The following is a 20293-nucleotide window of genomic DNA, read 5'->3' as shown; positions in this document are numbered from 1 at the left end:
GAAGTATTGCGGAACTGACCTGCTAACGGTGTTCTACAGACTTAATAAAAAGTATTTCTTTGTAACAGTTCCTATTGACAAAAGTTGCTCCATGATCATTCTAAAATATTTTTCAATGGTAATGAGAATTGGTTGAGATGGCTAATCTTTTGTTGCCGTAAAAGGGCGTCCTCATTGTTCATAAAGTGCGAAACTTGAAGGTAAACACAGAGCAATTCAGTTTATTTACACAGCGACAAATCTCTGCTGCCGCTCCTTCTACAAACAACCTGTGTGTATCACCGTGAGTCAGAGCAGTGTCACTGTGTGCTCGGTAACAGCAATGCACTGAATGACAATATCCACGTTTATTTATCATACTTTTTTTAGATTTGTCTTGTAAATGTATTCAAGATAGAAGTAGTGTTTTCTCTTTCTATAACTGACTACTAGAAAGAATATTGGGATTTTATGAATATCTTTTCAAATTCAAAACCATTTAAAAAAAAAAATGTATTCTAGTAAATGTTTTAATCTCAAAGAACATCCACATTTTCTCCTTGTAAATATACAACTCTATTCTAAACATGTTCTCTGAATATACCCTCCCTCGACCGGCTCCCTAAGCATTTTGTTCTTACTTAAACTGTCCCTCACAGGGCATCAGAATTACCACCATGTTACTCCATATCTCGCCCCCCCCCCCCCCTCTTCACTCACCACGCTCTTGATGACCTCGTCCTTGCCGTCGTGTTTCTGCACTTTGAGCAGGTGGTAGCTGAAGTCCAGGATGTCGAAGCGTCGGTGCTGACCGAGCAGAGAGATGATCATACAGCCGGCCCAGTGCAGCCCGTCCCCGAAGCACTGCCTAAAGGGAGCACAGGAGGGGGTGGGGGGGGGGGGGGGGGGGGGTTAATCACATGGGGAGACACAGGGTTCATAAAGAGTCTTGAAATAGATTTTCCAAAAGATATGTCATTAAATGTCTTCAATAGGGCTACAAAATGTATTGTGTATTGTAGGTGTGTTTGTGTGTTTGCTGCAGGTGTGTGTGCTGCATATGTGTGTGTGTTTATGCTGCAGGTGTGTGTGATGCATATATGTGTGTGTGTGTTTATGCTGCAGGTGTGTGTGCGTGCTGCAGATGTGTGAGTGTGAGTGTGACGGCCCCTACACATGGCGGCGTGCGTTGACACTTCAACGCTTCTGCCCATTCACTTTGAATGGGGTGACGTCACGATTCGCCGAACTGCATTGTGGGAGTAAAGCGTAGCTTTTCTCGCGGTGCTCGCTGCAAAAGTAGAGCAATGTTCTACTTTTGAAGCCGAGGCGGAGGCGTCAGCCAATCAAATCCCGCGTATGCAAATCTGCCAGTACAAGCGCTAGCCAATCAAACCGCGTGTATGCTGGGAGAGCCAGACCGCAGTTCATTTCCTCATATGCCAAAAAATGGAGGAGAAAATAATCGTAGCGGTAGGGAATCACCCGGTGCTTTCAGTCCCTGTTCACCTACCGGGATACAAACCGGAGGAGCCAGGCTCCGGCAGAGACAGTGGGTGAAACTGGTAGGTTTTCGCCTGGTTGGGGAGTTTATATTCAGTGTACTTCGTTTGAATGGACAGCTAGCAGGCATAGACAGTATTTAACCAGCATGGAATGTTGCGTAAAATAGCACCATAGACATTAATGTCATAAATGTTCATCATATAAAGTGTGACATGTAAAACCTTTTATGCAATTGACAGCAGAGATTCATGTGATTGGTTGTTGGTCGCGTAAACTCCCCAAGCTCAAGACACGCCCACCGCCAACGCACGCCGCCATGTGTAGGCGGCGTGTGTGTGTGTGTGTGTGTGTGTGTGTGTGTGTGTGTGTGTGTGTGTGTGTGTGTGTGTGTGTGTGTGTGTGTGTGTGTGTGTGTGTGTGTGTGTGTGTGTGTGTGTGTGTGTGTGTGTGTGTGTGTGTGTGTGTTGTACTCACTCCACAGTGAACTCGTGGGCCCCCACAGGGATGCAGTAGACGAACTGCATGGCGCTCCAGAGGCGGTGGAACTCCACGCACTCGTCCACGTGCATCACGCCGTTGCTAGGCAGCGGGCCGCGCCAGATGGGGTCGTCCAGGAAGCCGCGCACCCGAGTGAGGATGACCTCGAACATGGAGAGACCGCAGCACAGACGCTCTTTGGTCAGCAGGTCGCCCTCACGAGCGATGGCGATTTGCTGAAAGAGAAGCGAGACGGGGAAACACGTCAGAAACAAACGTAAGGCTGGGATTTTCAACATCATCTGTCACTTGATGATCAAATCAAATCAAGTTTTATTTATATAGCACATTTTTAAAACGATTTTTGGTCGAGCCAAAGTGCTGTACATATAATAATTACCTTACAGTAAGGACACTTTTATGGCTCATAAAACAAGATTGTTTTATGAGCCATAAAACAATCTTGAATCTTCAGTGAACACAATAGAGAGCTGCAGGAATTAGTCCTAAAACCCTGCAATGACTCAGCATGTTAGCACTTCCTGTTCCCTGTCTGGAAGTCAATGGTTTCCTGAATGTGTTTTTGGTTGTTATCCTGAAATACGCTCTGTGGTCAACACAAGCTGAAGAGATGTTATCGTTTTGTCCTACGACATAAAATACGCCAGTTAATACCCCTCTGGTGAATTTTAAAATGGCGGTTGCTAACATGTGTCTAAATGAGACGTCATCACGCCCAACATTAGCCGCTTTTAGCTTAGCGGTGGTGACGTGAAGTCATGTGACCGTGCTGTAGTTCCTTTATAGCCCAACATTAGCTTTTTACCTCAGAAATCATAAAGTGGTGTTAATATGTGGAGATTATTCTGCTGAACTAAACCTGTAAGTATCATAAATGTTTGTTTGACAGAAAGATAATTTTCTGCCATAATCCAAAATGACATTGATCCAGGGAGATGCTGCCTTCAGGGTCCACTTCAGAAAAACGTCATCCCTGCACCGCTCTATGATGGGTGTTTAGTCTGGTTGTACCTGGGGGGTCCCGAGGCGTTCGATCAGAGGGACGAGGTGCAGTGCGGTGTATTTCTGCTCCAGACGTTTCATCTTGGCGTCCAGACGTTCCCCTTCTGCACAGCAAGGAGAGGACACGTTTTTAAGAGATTAAAATACTAAGGAAAATGGCTGAATAGCAGTTTTTCTTTTTTCATTTCCCTCAAAGGGATGTGTATATTTACCTTTGACATGGACTCGTGGCAGAATGTTCTGGAAAGGTGCCGCGTGCAACAGATCACAAACCTCCTCCTGAGACTGGGAGACAGACACACAGGAAGTCAAAACACTGAGATTGAATTATTAATATTATCAATAATAATATATAAAATTTAAATGTAACCTGTGTCACTTATTCATTCAATGACCACCTAATGTGAAGCAAATACTTAATAATTATGTCTTTATGCTTTGATTTTTCGTTGCTTAAAAAAGAAATCCTAACAATGATTGATACCTTTAAGTTAAGGACATCTTTGACTACATTCAGGCAAAGGGTTTATCATTTCTACCCATTTTAATTGTATTTTTTAGGAGATTGTTGTATTATAACGCACATATTTGGTGTGTCATTTTAAAGCACAAAAAGTCTCATCTTAAATTAAAACTTTTTCTTGCAATGTTCAACTTTATAATCTCAGAGAATACTCTAAATGTGGGAATATTAGCCCCTTCCTCTGGCTCCATGATTACATGTGTTACCTACAACGACCCTCCTACGTGATCATGTGTATGTGATGTGATGTAAACAGTAGAGAGATCCTGAGCGTACCAGGCTCTGTTCGCTGAGCAGGCAGAACAGCATGGCGTTCCCCACCTCCCTCAGGTTCTGGAAACACACCGTCTTCAGCTCAGCGTACTCCACGATGTCCTTCAGCTGGTGGTGGAAGAACTCCAGGATCCCTGAGAGGAAGGAGAGGAGACATTATCAGTAAGGGAGGATGTGTAGGGATTACACTCAGATCTGCTCCAAAGATGTTTCTCTGCTGGCCCTTGTTGCACTCTCTCATCAAGTTAAATGAAATTCAGGCCGGTAGTTTTTCTGTCATCCTGCAGACAGAAGAACGAACAAAACCATATTTGACTTAGACCCCATTTACACGGGAACGCAAACGAAACGCAAACAAACCGAATTCGATATCAAAAAAGTATTCCGTTCACATGGATACGGCTCAATAAACGTGTCCCTTCACACGAGACCGCTCGACCCGCTGGAGACGCTGTAGTACATATGCCGGGCCTATGGCTTCATCGTTATCTGGAAATGATCGTATAGGGCGTACACACAGAGCCGTTTGGCCCCCCAGAGCGTTCCGTCCGCAGATCTATCCACCTTGGGACCCGTTATCGTTTTAGGGGTCCGTTTCCGCGGTTCCGTTACGGCCTCGTGTGAACGAATGGGCTATACGAAAGAGAAAAGTAGCGGATACAAACCGTTTCGTTCCCGTGTAAACAGCACCTTAGCTCGAGGTAAAAAGTAAGACTGCCTACCTGGGGATCCGTACTCGTGGCGGGGGAGTCTGCAGATCTTGGGCATCACCTCCATCAGAGTCTTCACATACTGCATGATGGTGCCCTGCAGCTGAGATGGAGAAAGACAGGGTTCAGCAGCATACTTAAAATAAATGCATCTGGGCTAGGTCTGCACTCTCGGAGACTTTGAATACATCTGACTAGGACAAGAAAATAGAGGCTTTTATTTCATTTGATTATTTTCTTTATTTTGATGTGTGGCTATTATTATTATTATTGGTTATTTAACACAAAATAACTTGGACCTAATATAAGATATCCTTTTTTTTGTGCATCATTTAAAGATGACAATTTTGTATTTCTTGAAGAACCGTTTCCCGTGTTTCTCCCGAATATTTTATTTATTTAAGGAACTCAGAAAAAAGATCTTGTAAAAAAACTAAAATATGTCATGGACTTGATATTAACAGATAAAGCATGTTTCTTTGACCTGAGGATCTTTACATTACATTACGTGTCACTTTTATCCAAAGCGACTAACATACATTCAGTACTGTGGGCAATCCCCACAGGAGCAATTTGGGGTGAAGTGTCTTACCCAGGGACACAACGACATGCTGACTGCAGTGGGACTCGAACTTGCTATCATCTGATTCGAGGATCAGCGCACTAACCCACTGAGCCACACCCACCCTATCAGGAGGTTTAAACACTCAGTTAGGGGAAAACATAATAAAAAGAAAAGGCTTTGGCCTCGATGGAGGTCAGAGAGCCCTTGAATAAACTAGCAAATCCTTTTTTCTTTTCATACAAATGTTTTTACCTGAGGAAACTTTTTAGATCAGGAGGTTAGGGAGATTCTAAATAATCAATAAATTAAAGTGTATTTATATAATCACACATTGTAGATTTGTCTCAGGGACAGAATATAAATACGACCCACTCTGCCTTTGGTCCCTCACATCGGACAAGGAAACAGCCCACAGTTAACGGGGAAAAATGTAAGAAACCTCGAGGAGAGCGACAGAGGAGGATCGCTCTCTCAGGACGGACAGACGTGCAATAGACGCTGTGTGTAAATTAAAAAGATAATACATTTACAACATAGGTAGACCAAATGTGTGTGAAAATTAATTCTAATTGGCAGGGAAAATAAAAACTGGTGCATCTCTGAGATTGAAACCCTTTCCTCCCACACTTCCTGTTTCACTCACCAGGCTCTTCACCACCTTCAGCAGCTCCTCCATCACCACGGCGATGCCCTGGTAGCCCAGCAGTCTACACATCACCTTAATGTGGGGGGGGCCCACGAAGTTCCTGTAGGTGCTGAAGATGCTGCTGTACGCCAGATTCAAGGTCTGCAAGCACAGGGAAAAAAACTTTGATTCATCACTAGAATAAACATTGTAATCCCCCATGATGCAACAGGGAGCGAGGACGACCGTCTGAAAGGTAATTAAGTGTTCTGATGCTTTCCTTTATTAACAAGCTGTTTACTGAAAGGCAGGATTGAGTGTCTATAAAAAGCGCTGAGTCACTGGGAACACTTCCAAGGGCACATCATCAGTTTAAGTTTGGAAATTATTCAAAATGTGTTTGAATGATTTAAAGTGTAATGATTGTTGGCAGGTTTTCAAAAAGATTGAAAGAAAATGATTAAAGAAGATATCAATTACATTTTTGGAACATTTCTGGTAAAACAATTCTGCATATCTTACTATTGAAAGTGTCGCTATTCTGCTTTTTGGGGGTTTTTCCTTTCCTGTAGAGTGTTGTATAGGTTTTAGTGCATGTAAATGGTCTGCAAAGGCTAAAATCCCTGTGTTCCCTCACACCCCCCCCCCATATGAAACGCCTCCATTGGACTCCTTTGTTTACTTCCTGAACAAAGTAATATCACTATCAGTAACACTCGCGCTCCTATTGACTAGCTCTCCAATGCATTGTGTGTAATAGGCTAAGGGGCGGGACATCTCTAAGCGGTTGACTAATCACAACAGAGCCAGCCAGCTAACCAATCAGAGCAGACTGGGCTCTGGTTTCAGACAGAGGGTGAAAAGAGGTGCTGCAGCACAGGCAGTATGAGAAAAATAAAGAGCTTTTTGAACATTAAAGCATGGAGACATGTCCCAGTAGAGACACTACATACTGATATACACCTGAACATCAGCAGGAGAGGACTCTTTAAAGTAGAGACACTACATACTAATATACACCTGAACATCAGCAGGAGAGGACTCTTTAAAGTAGAGACACTACATACTAATATACACCTGAACATCAGCAGGAGAGGACTCTTTAAAGTAGAGACACTACATACTGATATACACCTGAACATCAGCAGGAGAGGACTCTTTAAAGTAGAGACACTACATACTGATATACACCTGAACATCAGCAGGAGAGGACTCTTTAAAGTAGAGACACTACATACTGATATACACCTGAACATCAGCAGGAGAGGACTCTTTAAAGTAGAGACACTACATACTGATATACACCTGAACATCAGCAGGAGAGGACTCTTTAAAGTAGAGACACTACATACTAATTCATCCTGAGGGCGGCAGTACAGGAAAGCTCATGGTGCGGTTAATTCGCTAAAAGGATGAATTTCACCTCAATCTGCTGGGTAGATAGTGTGGAAGTAAAACTATCTGCTCAATGGGAACAGACGAGTCAGGGGGTCATGAAGGACCCTCTGGGCATCCATGAATGTTTACAGAAATCACAATCTGTGACTTTACTGCGGGACAGATGGATCCAACAACTAAACAACATTGCATTTGCACTGAGGATAAAAGGGACATTTTAGTTAAAAATAATTGAAAATGTCTTAATATAAAATATACAATATGTGTAATTTATACACACTATTTATTTATTATAATATTATATATAAAAGACCGCTTATAATCCAAAAATAGGTATTGTTGTGACAGGAAAGATCAAGAAGTACTTACACTACGACCTTGACTGTATTTAAGGAGAGAAAATAATGATATTCTTATTTATTTTTAATGAAAAGAAAAAAGAAAAGCATTATAGAAAATGTAAAAAAATAAAAATAATAATAATAAAATAGAAGGGACAAAACTAAATGGTGAGAATATAAAAAAAGAATTATTAATAGTAATAAAAATAATAAATATGATAATAAAAAAAATAAGAACCACAAAAATATTGTGAAAAATATACTTGTCAAGAAACAATTAGAATTAAATGTTTACTGATAATATAATATAATGTCTGTTCACGACGATATCTAACGGGACTCATCTGCTTTCACATTTAATGAACACCCGTAATGATGGAGGCTGTTAGGACCAGCTAGAACAACATTTAATAAGTCACTAGTTTTTATCAATGTTAATCTCACTTTGACATTTGATCATCCATCACACAAGGCTTCAGCCCCCCCCCCCCCCCCCCTTTCTCTCTCTCTCTCTCTCTCCCCTCTCCCTTTCTCTCTTTAATCCCCCCCTCTCGTGAAGCAGCAGCAGCAGCGTTTGAGACGAGGACAGCGATCTCTGCCGTCAGAGGATTAGACGATAAAATGTCTGAATAACCGGAGCGTCTCTCTGACCGTGTCTCTTTGGTAAGTCTCTCATATTTCTTAACTCAAGCAAAGATCACCAACAACTAGTTTGATCATGAATTAGTCCTTGAAGTCATTTTCCATTTCATAAATGCCAGGATTAGTGTTTTCTAGCCTCTCAAATGTGCAGATGTGCCGATTCTCTCGGTTTGATATCATATTTAAGCGAATTTCTATAGATTTTGGACTGACAACAACAAGGCATTTAAATAGGTTTGGATATTTAACACCGTTTCTGATTTTCAGCAGATGAATTGAACATTCAATTACATTTAAAAATAAGTGAAAATAGTACATAGTGTTGGTATACACAAAGTGTGTTATTTCTCCGTATGATGCAGTGGATTTTAGAGATTTGACATCGTCACTGACAAAAAGACTTTTTTCTCATAACTTTATTTGATTATAAATTAAGTATTGTGCAAAAACAATTGAAATAAAGAAATTGTATTTTGGGCACCTAAAAGTTGTTTTTACTGTCACCCCTTGACGTTTTCTCTTTTGGTTAAGATCATGATTTTATTTAATAACAATTAGTCAACCAATTACATTTTTGAAATAATCGAATAGAGTATTTCTTTATCCAGAAAACATCAGAAAGGCTGTTTTTGGACCGCCACCTGTCAGGTTACAGATGAGCCTCCTCACAACAAATCATCCTGCATTATGTCATTTTCTGAACATCTGTGCACACTCACCACACTCACCACCCCCCCCCCCCCCCGCCTCATCCTCACCACCACATTTTGTTCCAGTTAATCCTACAGACATTGCTTATTATCCTGCTCTATTCTCCCTTCTCTTGTTATTGCTTTATAGGAGGGCGAGGTGGCTGTAACATTATTTCCATTAATGCGCTGTTATAGGGCAAAGGCAATTCAAAGGGCTTTACATGAGCATAAACACACTACAGGAAACACACTGTAGGAATACTGTATGTTAAAGGTAGGGTAGGTAAGAATGGAGAAACCAGCTCGAGTGCGCTAGAATTTGAAAGTACGCAGCCGAAAAAAATCTGCCCCTTCCTTCAGACTTCCTTACAGAGCCCCTCCTCCAACACACACGCACGCGCACATGACCAATGAGGGCACGAGATAAGTTTGTGCACGAGATGGCAGGCTAAAATAATTGGTTGTGCTTTTTACAGCGCCACGGCTTCCACAGATGAAATATTTGTATGTATTTATTGTCAAAGCATTTAATGTATTCATTACATTACATTACATTACATGTTACTTGTTAGACGCTTTTATCCAAAGCGACTTACATACTCAATACTGTGGGCAATCCCCACAGGAGCAATTTGGGGTGAAGTGTCTTGCCCAGGGACACAACGACATTCTGACTGCAGTGGGGTTTGAACCTGTGCTCCCCTGATCCGAACACAAACGCACTGCGCCACACGCCTTCCTATTCATTGCTATCGGGATGTTAAGAGCATTCCATGGAATATAACAAAAAGTGTTTCTGAAGTGAATTACCTACCCCACCTTTGATATAATTTAAAAAGGGGCGGGAGTATAGTAATGTAACCATGGACACAGCCATGAACAATAGACACCAAAACAAACTGTCCTGTAACTTTTGAACCAGAAATCTCAGAAACAAAATATGACTATCCACATATATAGATTTATCTCACCAATACAAATTGAGTCAAATCATTTATTCCTTTGTCAAATTTGGTAGAAATCATCAGTGAACCATGCACAAATATGTTCCTTAACTATATTTTCAGTTATATCTCTTAAAAAAGGGCCCTATTATGCACTTTGGGGTTTCCCCTTCCCTGTAGTGTGTCATATATGTGCATGTAAATCAGGGGTGTCAAACTCAATTTCATCACGGGCCACATCAGCATCATGGTTGCACTCAAAGGGCCGGTTGTAACTTTAAGACTATATAAAAATACATATATAAATATTTAATATATATAAAATAATGTATTATATGCATTGGATTATTATCGGATAGGTTAATAACTTCATAATTAACTACGTCTGAAAGTAGAGGTCTAGGGCAAATAATTGCAAGTCTCTTCAGTGAGAATGTCACAAAATGATTTAAAAAGAAAAGCCACATTCTGAAGAAAAAACGTGACATAAAAAAAAAAAAAAAAATTCTGAAATAAAAGTCAAATTTGAGATGCATTGTGGGACATGTAGTTTATGGGCAACGTGCTTCTGTAAATCGGCATGTAACCGTATAATAAACATATTATATTCTTTCAGAGCTGTTGTGGGCCACATAAAATGAAGTCACGGGCCGGATTTGGCCCCCGGGCCTTGAGTTTGACACCCCTGATGTAAATGGTCTGCAGAGGCCAAAATCTGAATATAAAGTAATTCAAAGATAAACTTGAATAACGTGCAACACTAAGGAGGTGCAGTATAGTTTACTACCTAGTCTTTTGCTTAAAAGCATATGTTTCCGTCACAAATTCGAACCATTGATGTTGATATTATTGTGCACTATGGCGTTATACTACCCTAAAAATGTTTAAATCTTGAACAGTGTCTGTGTCTCTTTTGTCCCTCAGTTAATGTCCCCCTCTCATAAAACAACTTGCCCCTGCATGGCACCCAAGAGAAACTAGAATTATAATTGTTATGTGTGTTTCTGCCCAGCGACTGCAGATGGAAATGAGCTTCTAGCTATAACTCTTCTCTTTTTGAGATGAATGTATTTTTATGCAGGGTCATTGTTCTATAAAGGTATATAATATAACTGCCACTGTTGCCAGGTTACGATGAGTTCTCCCGTCAGCGTCTCTCTCTCTCTGTTTTCTGTCTCCTCTCCAGGTCAGTGTCTCCTCGTGAGAACACAAAGTCTGTCATACCTGAGGAAACACTTCCACCTAACCACAGAAACCGCCGTGCATTATGGGGGTTGTGGTCTTCAACATCTCGGCCACCTCGGCCCATGTGAGCTGGCCGGTCTCCCCCAACTGCTTGGACACTTTCTACAGCGTCATGTACGACCCCAACTGGAACAGCCTGCTGATGGGATACAAGCGCAAGAGCTTCCTGATCGAGGAGCGGATCCCCGTGAGCCAGACCTCCACCTACCTGCACCACCTGATCCCCCAGACCGCCTACTTCCTGTGTGTCACCTGCCAGGCGGCCAATCCGGTGCAGGACCAGTGTCAGGTGTTCAGCACGCCCAGCGACAGCAACGACCCCCACGACCGTGCGGGGTGGGAGCTGGCCATGGGGGTGTGGCTCACCTGCTGCGTGTTACTGCTGGTGATCGCAGGCGTGCTGCTGTGGGGGTGCGTCCACACAATGTGCTGCGTGCCCACCCAGGGAGGAACAACAACAACATCAACAACTAGAACCAGCATCGCCCGGCAGGACATGATTGCATCCTCGGGGATCTACTCTAACAGCAGCGAGGACAGCGGGAAGAACGGCGGCCTCGTGCAGCCCCCCCCCCCCTCCTCTCTCTGCTAACGCCGCTAACCACGTAATTACCCAGGAGCACGAGCTCAGGACGCTGGCTAAGCTGTCTGGAGCCGAGCCAGTGTGAAGCAGCTGGATTGAGGTCATGGCGGTATTGTTATCTCCAGACTCAGTTTTTATCCACTCGTGAAATGATGCCTAGCCCGGGGAGTGTCAGGGAGAAATACAATTACATTAATTGTTGAATTATTGTCCCTATTTTATCATTCCTATTGTTGGTTAGGCTTTTTAAAGTTGCCTACCTGCTCACAGCAATAGTTTGAATCAGGCACCACCCAACCCAGAACATCATCCATTCTGTTTAAAGGTCACCTATTGTGCAAAATCCTCTTCTTCATGTCTCTTCTACATCAGCATGTGTCCCCTCTTCTTCATGTCTCTTCTACATCAGCATGTGTCCCCTCTTCTTCATGTCTCTTCTACATCAACATGTGTCCCCTCTTCTTCATGTCTCTTCTACATCAACATGTGTCCCCTCTTCTTCATGTCTCTTCTACATCAACATGTGTCCCCTCTGTGGAAAGAGACTCTGAAAGTTTCAGGAACAAAGATTCTCTCTCTTTTTGTCCTGATCCATTTCTATAAAAACCTGTCTGAAAATGAGCTGATCAGATTTTGGCCACTTTATGATGTCATAACGATGTTTTGGCTTGTGTGACCATTAGCCAATCACCAACCAAGGTAACCCCCCCCCCACCTTATCACCTGAATCTCCTCCTAGAGCACCATTGTGTTCTTTGTAACCAAATATCTCTCAGAGGGGCGTGGGGAGGGGCTCCTTATTTTCATCTGAAGTAACAGACAGAGAATCAGCACTTTTGAAACAGGGCTGAAACAGAGGGGATTATGGGATGCTGCAATGATCAGTTTGGTGTTTCAGCCAATCAGAGACATGTTTTGTATATATCTGAGACCTATACTATATTGAAGAAAAACAGTATAATAGGGGACCTTTAAAGCTAAAGGGGAGAGGAGGCTACACTGATATTGTGTAATATGTTTTTTTTCCCTTTTTTAAATAATAACTGATGAGATCAATTTAATAAAGGGGTTTAATTGAATTTTCCTTTAATTGATTTAATTGAAGAAAACTCATTCCATTTGATGAAATGTAGGATTTTGTATTGGATTTGTTATCACATGACAGACATTCAAGGCTCACTTTAAAATATCTCAATAGAAACTTGGATACAAAAAAAATAATACTTTTGATGCAGCTTTCCAGATTTCTTAGAACAGGACAGTGGAAATGATCCCGGCTCAACTGCGCTTACATGGTTTTGTTCTTCATATTTTGTCCCCTTGAATATTTCTGTTAATAACAGAATAAGTAGCTCATGGAGGACATTTTGATCACATCTGATTTGTTTCCACTGTTCCACAATGATGCATTTCTACTTGTTATATACACTTCGACATGTAATGACTTTAACATGTGGACTCAGGAGAGGTGGAGGTCAGATAAAATCCCCTCCACTCATTGAACCCAGGAAGATAAAGGGCAGATAAAGGAAAGCTCACTGACCTTGGAGCCGTACAGGTACTGAGGCTGAGCGTTGGGCGGCTTGTCCCTCTGAAACTCCTGAGAGAACGGCAGCACGGTGCGCACGAACCTGCAGAGAGACATCAAACACTTTAACACTTTAACACAACGAGGATACCGTGCACTTTGTATGGAGGAGATGATATGGCATGGCAGGAGGATCAAACACACACTGTCCTGTTGCAGATAACCTGCAGGAGCATAGTGTGCCGAAACAGAAGCTAAGAAGATTTCAAATATGTACAAAATTAAAACATGAAAATGAAACACGTGTTTTATGTTGGCGCAAAACAATTTCTAAAACACGAGTGTTTATTTCCAGAATATAATGAGGCTGTTTACGTTTGTTTTACCCACATATCATGAGGTTTCAACTCTGGTTGGGATCTGTATGGTACAATGGATCAATGGTGTATTACGGCTCATTGAAAGGTTGTACAAAAATATGAACAGAGCTGGGATATTCAGAGAAAACTACTTGACTATTCTCTGAGATTAAAACAATACATTTACTAGAAATTCCTCACACATTTTTGCGAGAAACTTGAATATCATGTGAGATTATAACGTTTGTAAGAAGACAAAAGATGACTAAGGTCACAAATGTACTAGCAAAAATACTGTGAGAATATTGTTGGTTTAAAAAAAAAAAAAAAAAAATCATACTTATCACGCCTATTTAACTATTAACTATTTAGCCTATTTTACTTTTAAAAGATTCATACAAGACATTGTATTATATTAAACAACCTTATGTTTGGACTACAGTTATAACTAACTAATATAAATGCCTGATAATTAAATGCCTAAAAGGATTGTTTTAATTATCTCTGGAATTTTTTTATCCTGAGAGATTAGCTAAATTCATTCCGTAAATTCGCGCCTTTAACTTCTCAGTTTCTCCTCTGAATGTAACCCCTCTCCTCCATATTCATTTGAACTGACAGTGGCCCTAACATGCTGTTGGAGATCACAGATGTTGTCTTTTTGAATGTTTACCAAGAGAAAGCAATTGAAAAGCATGTGTGTCCACCTGTATTATGTTATTATGATTTATGTAAAGTCACTAAATGCACTATAATCATGATGGCAGCAAGCTGGTGTGAGTATATGTTTGAAATGTATTTGGCTTGATTAGTTTTATCTACCATATCTCTTGTGAACAGATCCCATAGTTGATAAGACACAGATACAGTCTGATTAGCCTCTGATAACGCACCTGTTGGTGGAGCCGTTATAGCAGTAGTTGGGCAGGAAGTCGTAGTTGAGCTCCCAGAAGACGTGCAGCGTGATGCGTCCGTACGGCGCCGACACGTTGTGGTTGGCCTCGCGGAACATGGCGTCCATGCTGTCCAGAGTCAGGAACTTACTGAGCAGCTTGTGCGTCATGCGGTTGATGTCCAGGAGACCTTCCAGCTCCTGAAACACAGGGAATACACAGAATAAATCAACCAGAATAATCACAAGGATGATGGCAATAAGGTTTGTTTAGTTCGATCATGTATGAGAATGTCACTGTTTAATAATCTGGTGTTATTCTTATTCTTTATTAGGATCTCCATTAGCACTAGCATGAGCATCGGCTATTCTTACTCGGGTCCGGGTCAAACATACATTAAAAAAACAGCTCGTAATTTCATGCAATTCACAATTCAATATGAACTGAAAACAACAATTATCATCCTATTTTAACCATCATTAAGCCAGACATAAATCATTGTACATTCCCACAGACACTTTATGATACGGAAATTATTTTTTTTAGCTCACTTTTCAAATGCATTGGGGAATTTTCCTGAATGATATGGACTGGTAATGAATTCCAGTCGACCATGGCTCTGTATACGACGGTTTTCTGTTCATATTGGATATATTTTTGGGTAACATGAACCTTCCTTCTATTGCATGTGGTGTATTTTAGGTAACGATGAAATCCCTGTTATTTAGTTCCAGGGTTCATACACTTTTTCACCAATGATTTTCAATGACTTCTCCATGACCTTTACCTAATTTTCCATGACCAAAAACATTACTCTTTCTCAGCGGTACCACTGAAAATGGTTTATTTTAACATGGAACAGGAAAATAAGGTCTGAAACAGGTTGTGCCTATCTAAAACAAATCAAATAGTAGGCTTACTAGCTTCTACACGCCAAAGCAACTCAAATCTCTCACCAGCAAAATGCCATTTTACGTTTCATTACTATGCGATACAGTATGTATTATCATTATAGTATTACTATTTCGGCGATTAGATAAAATATAAATTATATTTGATGCAACTTTAGTTACATTTCCATGACTTTTCCAAAACTTTGGGAAAATATTGTTTTCCATAACTTTTCCAGGGCCTGGAATTAGCATTTTGAATTTCCATGACTTTTCCAGGTTTTCAATGACCGTAAGAACCCTGTAGTTCATACTAGTCTTGGATAATAACCCTAACCCTAAATGCAGCACATCTTCCTCACGTTATGGTAACCCTGACAGATAAGCTGATAAAGAAGAAGTATTCACCATGATGGAGGTGAGGTCCTCGCTCTCGAAGCGGTTGATGGCGAGCTCCAGAGATTTGTAGAGAGCGGCGGAGATCCTCTGAGTGATCAGTCTGTTCAGATCAATGGAGCGGCCGAGGAGCTATGGGAGACAAAAACACGTTATAAACACTACATGACGCAGAAGTTATGAAGTAACAGGGTTAAAACCAAGAAACAAAACTACAAAACATGTTTGTGAAGAAGCGAGTAAGAGGAAATGGCACCGAGAACGCAGTCGAGATCCCATACATGTAGTTAAAAGAATAACCTAAAACACTTATTATTATTATTGACAATAATGAATTACAGCGTTTTCTTTTACTTCTGAGTACAAGTGTATTCTTTGGTTTGCTGTGTAGGACTTCAGACAAACCAGTGGTCCGATTTGTATTAAACTTAAAGTGGACCTATCATGCTATATTTGAATAATATAGTGTAGGACCATACCTATATAAGGCATATTTATACTTTTTTTTTTTTCAAAATACCAAACAGATCATGCATTTTAGCCATGCCTCATTTTGCTCAATTTGCACTTTTTTGAGCTCTGCTCTGCAAGGGATGATTCGGTGAGAACAGCACCATCTACTGGCCTGGCATATGTACTACAGCATCTCCAGCGCTTTCGAACGGCAATGGCCGTGGCTGTCTCCTCCTGATTGGTGGAGTTGGCCCAATAGCCGTAGCGCCACCGTCCTGACGTCAGGACAGTGTTCAAATCTGGATCAGTTTTTATCAGATCCGTTGCAGCCCCTTTTTTTAGAGATTTGGGTATGGAGGAAAATAGAGAGGGTTGTGTTTTCTGACACTTGGTGAGTTCCCTGGAACACCGGGGACACATATTCATGTATAAAAGACGTACAAAAGTGCATTTTGCATGATAGGTCCCCTTTAAACTCAAACTGGAGCGGATCCCAATTACAGGGTGGATTCACCAATTATCTTTCACTTTCATTATCTTTGTGACCCTTTGGCCTGGTGTAGCGTTGCTCTCTCCAAGTGCCTTCTAGGTGTAAGATTGATCAGTGGACAATCAAAGTGCAAAAGTAAAGTCATAAAAGCATGCGTTAAATTGAACTGAAAACAATGCACACGCAAGCAAAACTTTGGTTAAAATGTTCAATAATCCGAACTCTTAAACAGTTTTTGTTGGCTAAAACCAGAAAAAGGTTAGGTTTCTTTGTCCAAGGTAAGACGAGGATATTACATACTAGACTGAGACTAAATCAAAACCATCAAATGAAACCGTCTGAAGGTGTGAAAGCTTGTCACCTGGACGTGGCGTTGCTTCAGCAGCGTCTCGTAGCGGTTGGAGGCCGGCCAGGGGATGTTCGCTCCCTGGTTCTTACAGTCGGACCTCAGACGTTTGTCCAGCAGGAGACTGGGGGGGGGGGAACAGGGTGTTCAGTTACGCATACACAGTGTCTCGATATCTGAATACATGTTTAAAAACAATATCTCCTGGTATAAAGTACTTTACGACAAGGATTCCCAAAGTAAACCCACATCCTTACTAGATAAATCAAGTTACTGTGTTTCCTTTACTTGATATAAAGGAGGAAGTTAAACAAAAGGTGGAAAATGTTGCATTATTGTATTTTTATTTGAATTGACAAAGTAAAGCCTACTATTTCATCTTTTAGCCGATTATTTCAAGGGTTTCAAAGCTTCAGATTTCAATAGTTTATCACCACTTTTAGCTAACCAAATCAACCGATAATCTATACATCGAGCTAACTAGCCTTTTCAACGGTTTATTTTCTAAGTACGAGTTTAATTGGTAAATATTACTTTAACTTACTATTTAAACTTTAGCTAACTAGCCTTTTTTAACTGTTTATTTTTAGCTAAAGACTTTAAATGTTAATCATTACCGTTAGCTAATTAGTCTTACTTTAAGCCATTTATCATTTGCTTTAACGTAAATATTCCAGCCATATTAATTCATTTTTTAAATACATTTTAAAACTATTTTTCTGTATTTTTACTGATTATTGAGTATTAACTAAGGCACATGTGTCAAACTCAAGACCTGGGGGCCGAATCAGGCCCTTGGTGGATTTAATTTCGGCCCGCAGGATAATGTTTAATTACTATTAGATCTGGCCCGCCGGTATATTGCACGCACACCTTCACTCAATCCCGAGAGTTTCCTCAGCTCAGAGCCTGACCCCAAACATTGATGAACTTGCACCCAAGATGAGATGCCAAGTATCTGCCTTGAACTAGCATCACAGAGCAGCACACTGAGTTTAATGGATGTTTCCTTCTGCACTTCTTATCTTGAGACAACAGGGCATGTTTGGGTTTTTCTTTGAGGGAAATAGTTTTTTTGAAGCTGTTGTTGGCCTGTGGAGAAATGTGATCATAAGAAATGACTCTGGAGAAGCTGCAGATGGAGCCATAAGAAATGAATGCAACTGATTATTTAATGTTTCATGTTGTTTTTATAGGCAATAGTAAGCTTTGTTAGTTCCAGGTTTAATATGTGCAATAAGTTCATTTCAATAAGTTTTGCAATAAACATTGAACCAGTCCGGCCCTCGACTAGTACCCATTTATTTATTTTGGCCCACTGTGTATTTGAGTTTGACACCCCTGAACTAAGGGTTTCTATCAATGAAATGTTAATGGCTCTATTTGTATTGATATGTATATAACCATCTATCATCATAAAGTCCTTTTTTCTTAAATGACTCCACAATAATAACCCTGGGGTACAAACACCCCTCAATCACTGCATGGTGTGAAACATTGAAATATGTCCCCTTACCTTCCTGCTAGGATCTTGTAGTACGCAAATATCTGATCAGCCAGTTTGTAGACGAACTGATCGAAGCACAGGTTCACCTAAAATCACAGAAACCGGTTCAAATAACAGGAGGGTGGTTAGAAGAAGTACATGTGACTCTTTTTTGGTGTAATTTATTTAACACAATATTTAGTTATTGGGAACCTCAAAAAAGCCATCCATCCAGTACAACCTTGTTTTTTAACTTTGTAAACATTTTTCATCTCTTTTTTATTTGACTTTTTATACAACTGTCACCTCTTTGTGTGAGTCAAATTGGATGAACTGTAAATAAACCCTAACAGAGCTTATTGTTTCTACATTAGTGGCATTTTATAAGCGGTTATATAACAACTGGAAATGCAGATGTGGCTGACGACAGATGTGGAAACGGAAGCATCGACTTTGTTTGACAGCACTTTAAGAAAAATGTTACTAAATAGTGGCATTCTGCTTTGTTGCATCTCTATCACATCCAATACAATTATCTATATTTGATTACCTCAGCCTCGATTTCGTCGTAGAGGAACTGCTTCTTGAATTTGGTCAGAGCGTAGTTGGCGCTGTCGTTGTACAGATCCAGAGGATACAGCACATACCTGGAAGAGAATTCAATAAAAACTCTGTTATTTCAAAGTGCAGAGTGTTGTACTTTACCTGTATCCAACAGTGAAAATAGATATTTGAATATGGCAACTTGATAAAAAAAGAAGACACTTCACAAATAAGCATAAAACAAACATACACACAGATGTTAAAAAACATCAAATGCATTCAAAACAAACAAAGAACACCTGGCAGGATATGAATACTTATTTGCAAGTGAAGCAGGTTTACTCTTAAGACTTTTGAGGTGAGTTTTTTTGTTTAAGGTGATGACAGACACAGCAAGGCCTTCATATTGGTTTATATACTGCTGAAAATTAAGCAGTATTAAAAAGAAAAGTGGGAAAGACAAGCGAACATCACATCTGCATCAAAAATCATTTATTTGTGCAACAGGGTCAGAGTGCGGTCAACATGTCGATGTATCCTTGGGCAAGATACTTAACCCTGAGTTGCTTTACAAGTACAGTCCATTTATCATTTACCATGCATTTCCAGTCAGAAAAGTAACAATTTGAAGTTTTTGGAGTTATCAAATTAAGTGTAAATAAAAGTGAATGTGCTTCACATAACTGCATAATTATCACTTCTGCATTCATACATATTTGAACAGCATTAAACATCTGGAATGCTAAAAAAAAATTCAGTATATTTGGGTGAACAGTTGAATTACAGCACTTATGATTGATGCCAGTTGTTGTGCTTAAAGGATTATGTGAAACCTGCCTCAACATAATCCTGCAGTGAGGTTTAAAACAGACATCAAAACATTAACGCTTAATCCCAAATTTGAGGGAGTTTTACCCAAAGTCTCTTTTAAAAAATGTAAAATAGGAAGAAAAACAAAAAACAAAGAGGGAAGTTGCATCTGCCCAATCACACTTTTAATCTAACACACAAAGCTCTGTCCTGCCAAAATAAAAGTGTGTGTATTAAATGTGTGGCATCCTTGTATCTCAACAGCATCAAATTAACTTTTGAGAAGGTGTTGTTCATAAAGGAAACAAAGCAGTGTCTTTGGAGATCAGCAGTGTCTTTGGAGATCTCAAACATTAGAAACAAAACAGAAAAAAATAGCACTACAGTAGAAAGGAAAAATGTAAAAGGAAAAGTTACATTTTCCTCGAAAAATTAAAAATTCGGAGAAAAGTCCAAATTCTGTGAAAAGTCAAAACGCTGTGAAAAGTCAAAATTCAGTGAAAAGTCCAAATTCAGTAAAAGTAAAATATTCTGAAGAAATTCAAAATCTCTGGAGAAATTAAATTGAAATAA

General features: G+C 40.3%; 2 protein-coding genes across 2 annotated transcripts in view; one reads left to right on the top strand and one right to left on the bottom strand.

Moving 5' to 3' along the window:
* Nucleotides 1–20293, bottom strand: part of cyfip1 (cytoplasmic FMR1 interacting protein 1) — a 50939-nt gene that overhangs the window by 1321 nt on the left and 29325 nt on the right. Inside the window, exons 18-30 of the mRNA XM_034146255.1 lie at nt 18918–19014; nt 18398–18474; nt 16897–17005; nt 15605–15724; nt 14307–14506; nt 13070–13157; nt 5700–5843; nt 4504–4594; nt 3785–3915; nt 3198–3270; nt 2995–3089; nt 1960–2198; nt 700–847 (exon numbers count right to left, since the gene is read on the bottom strand). Coding sequence (XP_034002146.1) covers nt 700–847; nt 1960–2198; nt 2995–3089; nt 3198–3270; nt 3785–3915; nt 4504–4594; nt 5700–5843; nt 13070–13157; nt 14307–14506; nt 15605–15724; nt 16897–17005; nt 18398–18474; nt 18918–19014 — 1612 coding nt within the window. The remainder of the gene's footprint in view (nt 1–699; nt 848–1959; nt 2199–2994; nt 3090–3197; nt 3271–3784; nt 3916–4503; nt 4595–5699; nt 5844–13069; nt 13158–14306; nt 14507–15604; nt 15725–16896; nt 17006–18397; nt 18475–18917; nt 19015–20293) is intronic.
* LOC117495144 (fibronectin type III domain-containing protein 9) lies at nt 10869–11845 on the top strand. The gene has a single exon (XM_034146259.1). It carries the CDS (start codon nt 10966–10968, stop codon nt 11533–11535), a length of 570 nt encoding a protein of 189 aa, XP_034002150.1. The 5' UTR covers nt 10869–10965; the 3' UTR covers nt 11536–11845.

The sequence above is a fragment of the Trematomus bernacchii genome, unplaced genomic scaffold, assembly GCF_902827165.1.
Source record: "Trematomus bernacchii unplaced genomic scaffold, fTreBer1.1, whole genome shotgun sequence".
In the NCBI taxonomy this organism is placed as follows: domain Eukaryota; kingdom Metazoa; phylum Chordata; class Actinopteri; order Perciformes; family Nototheniidae; genus Trematomus; species Trematomus bernacchii.
This window is presented reverse-complemented; position numbering and strand designations above follow the sequence as displayed.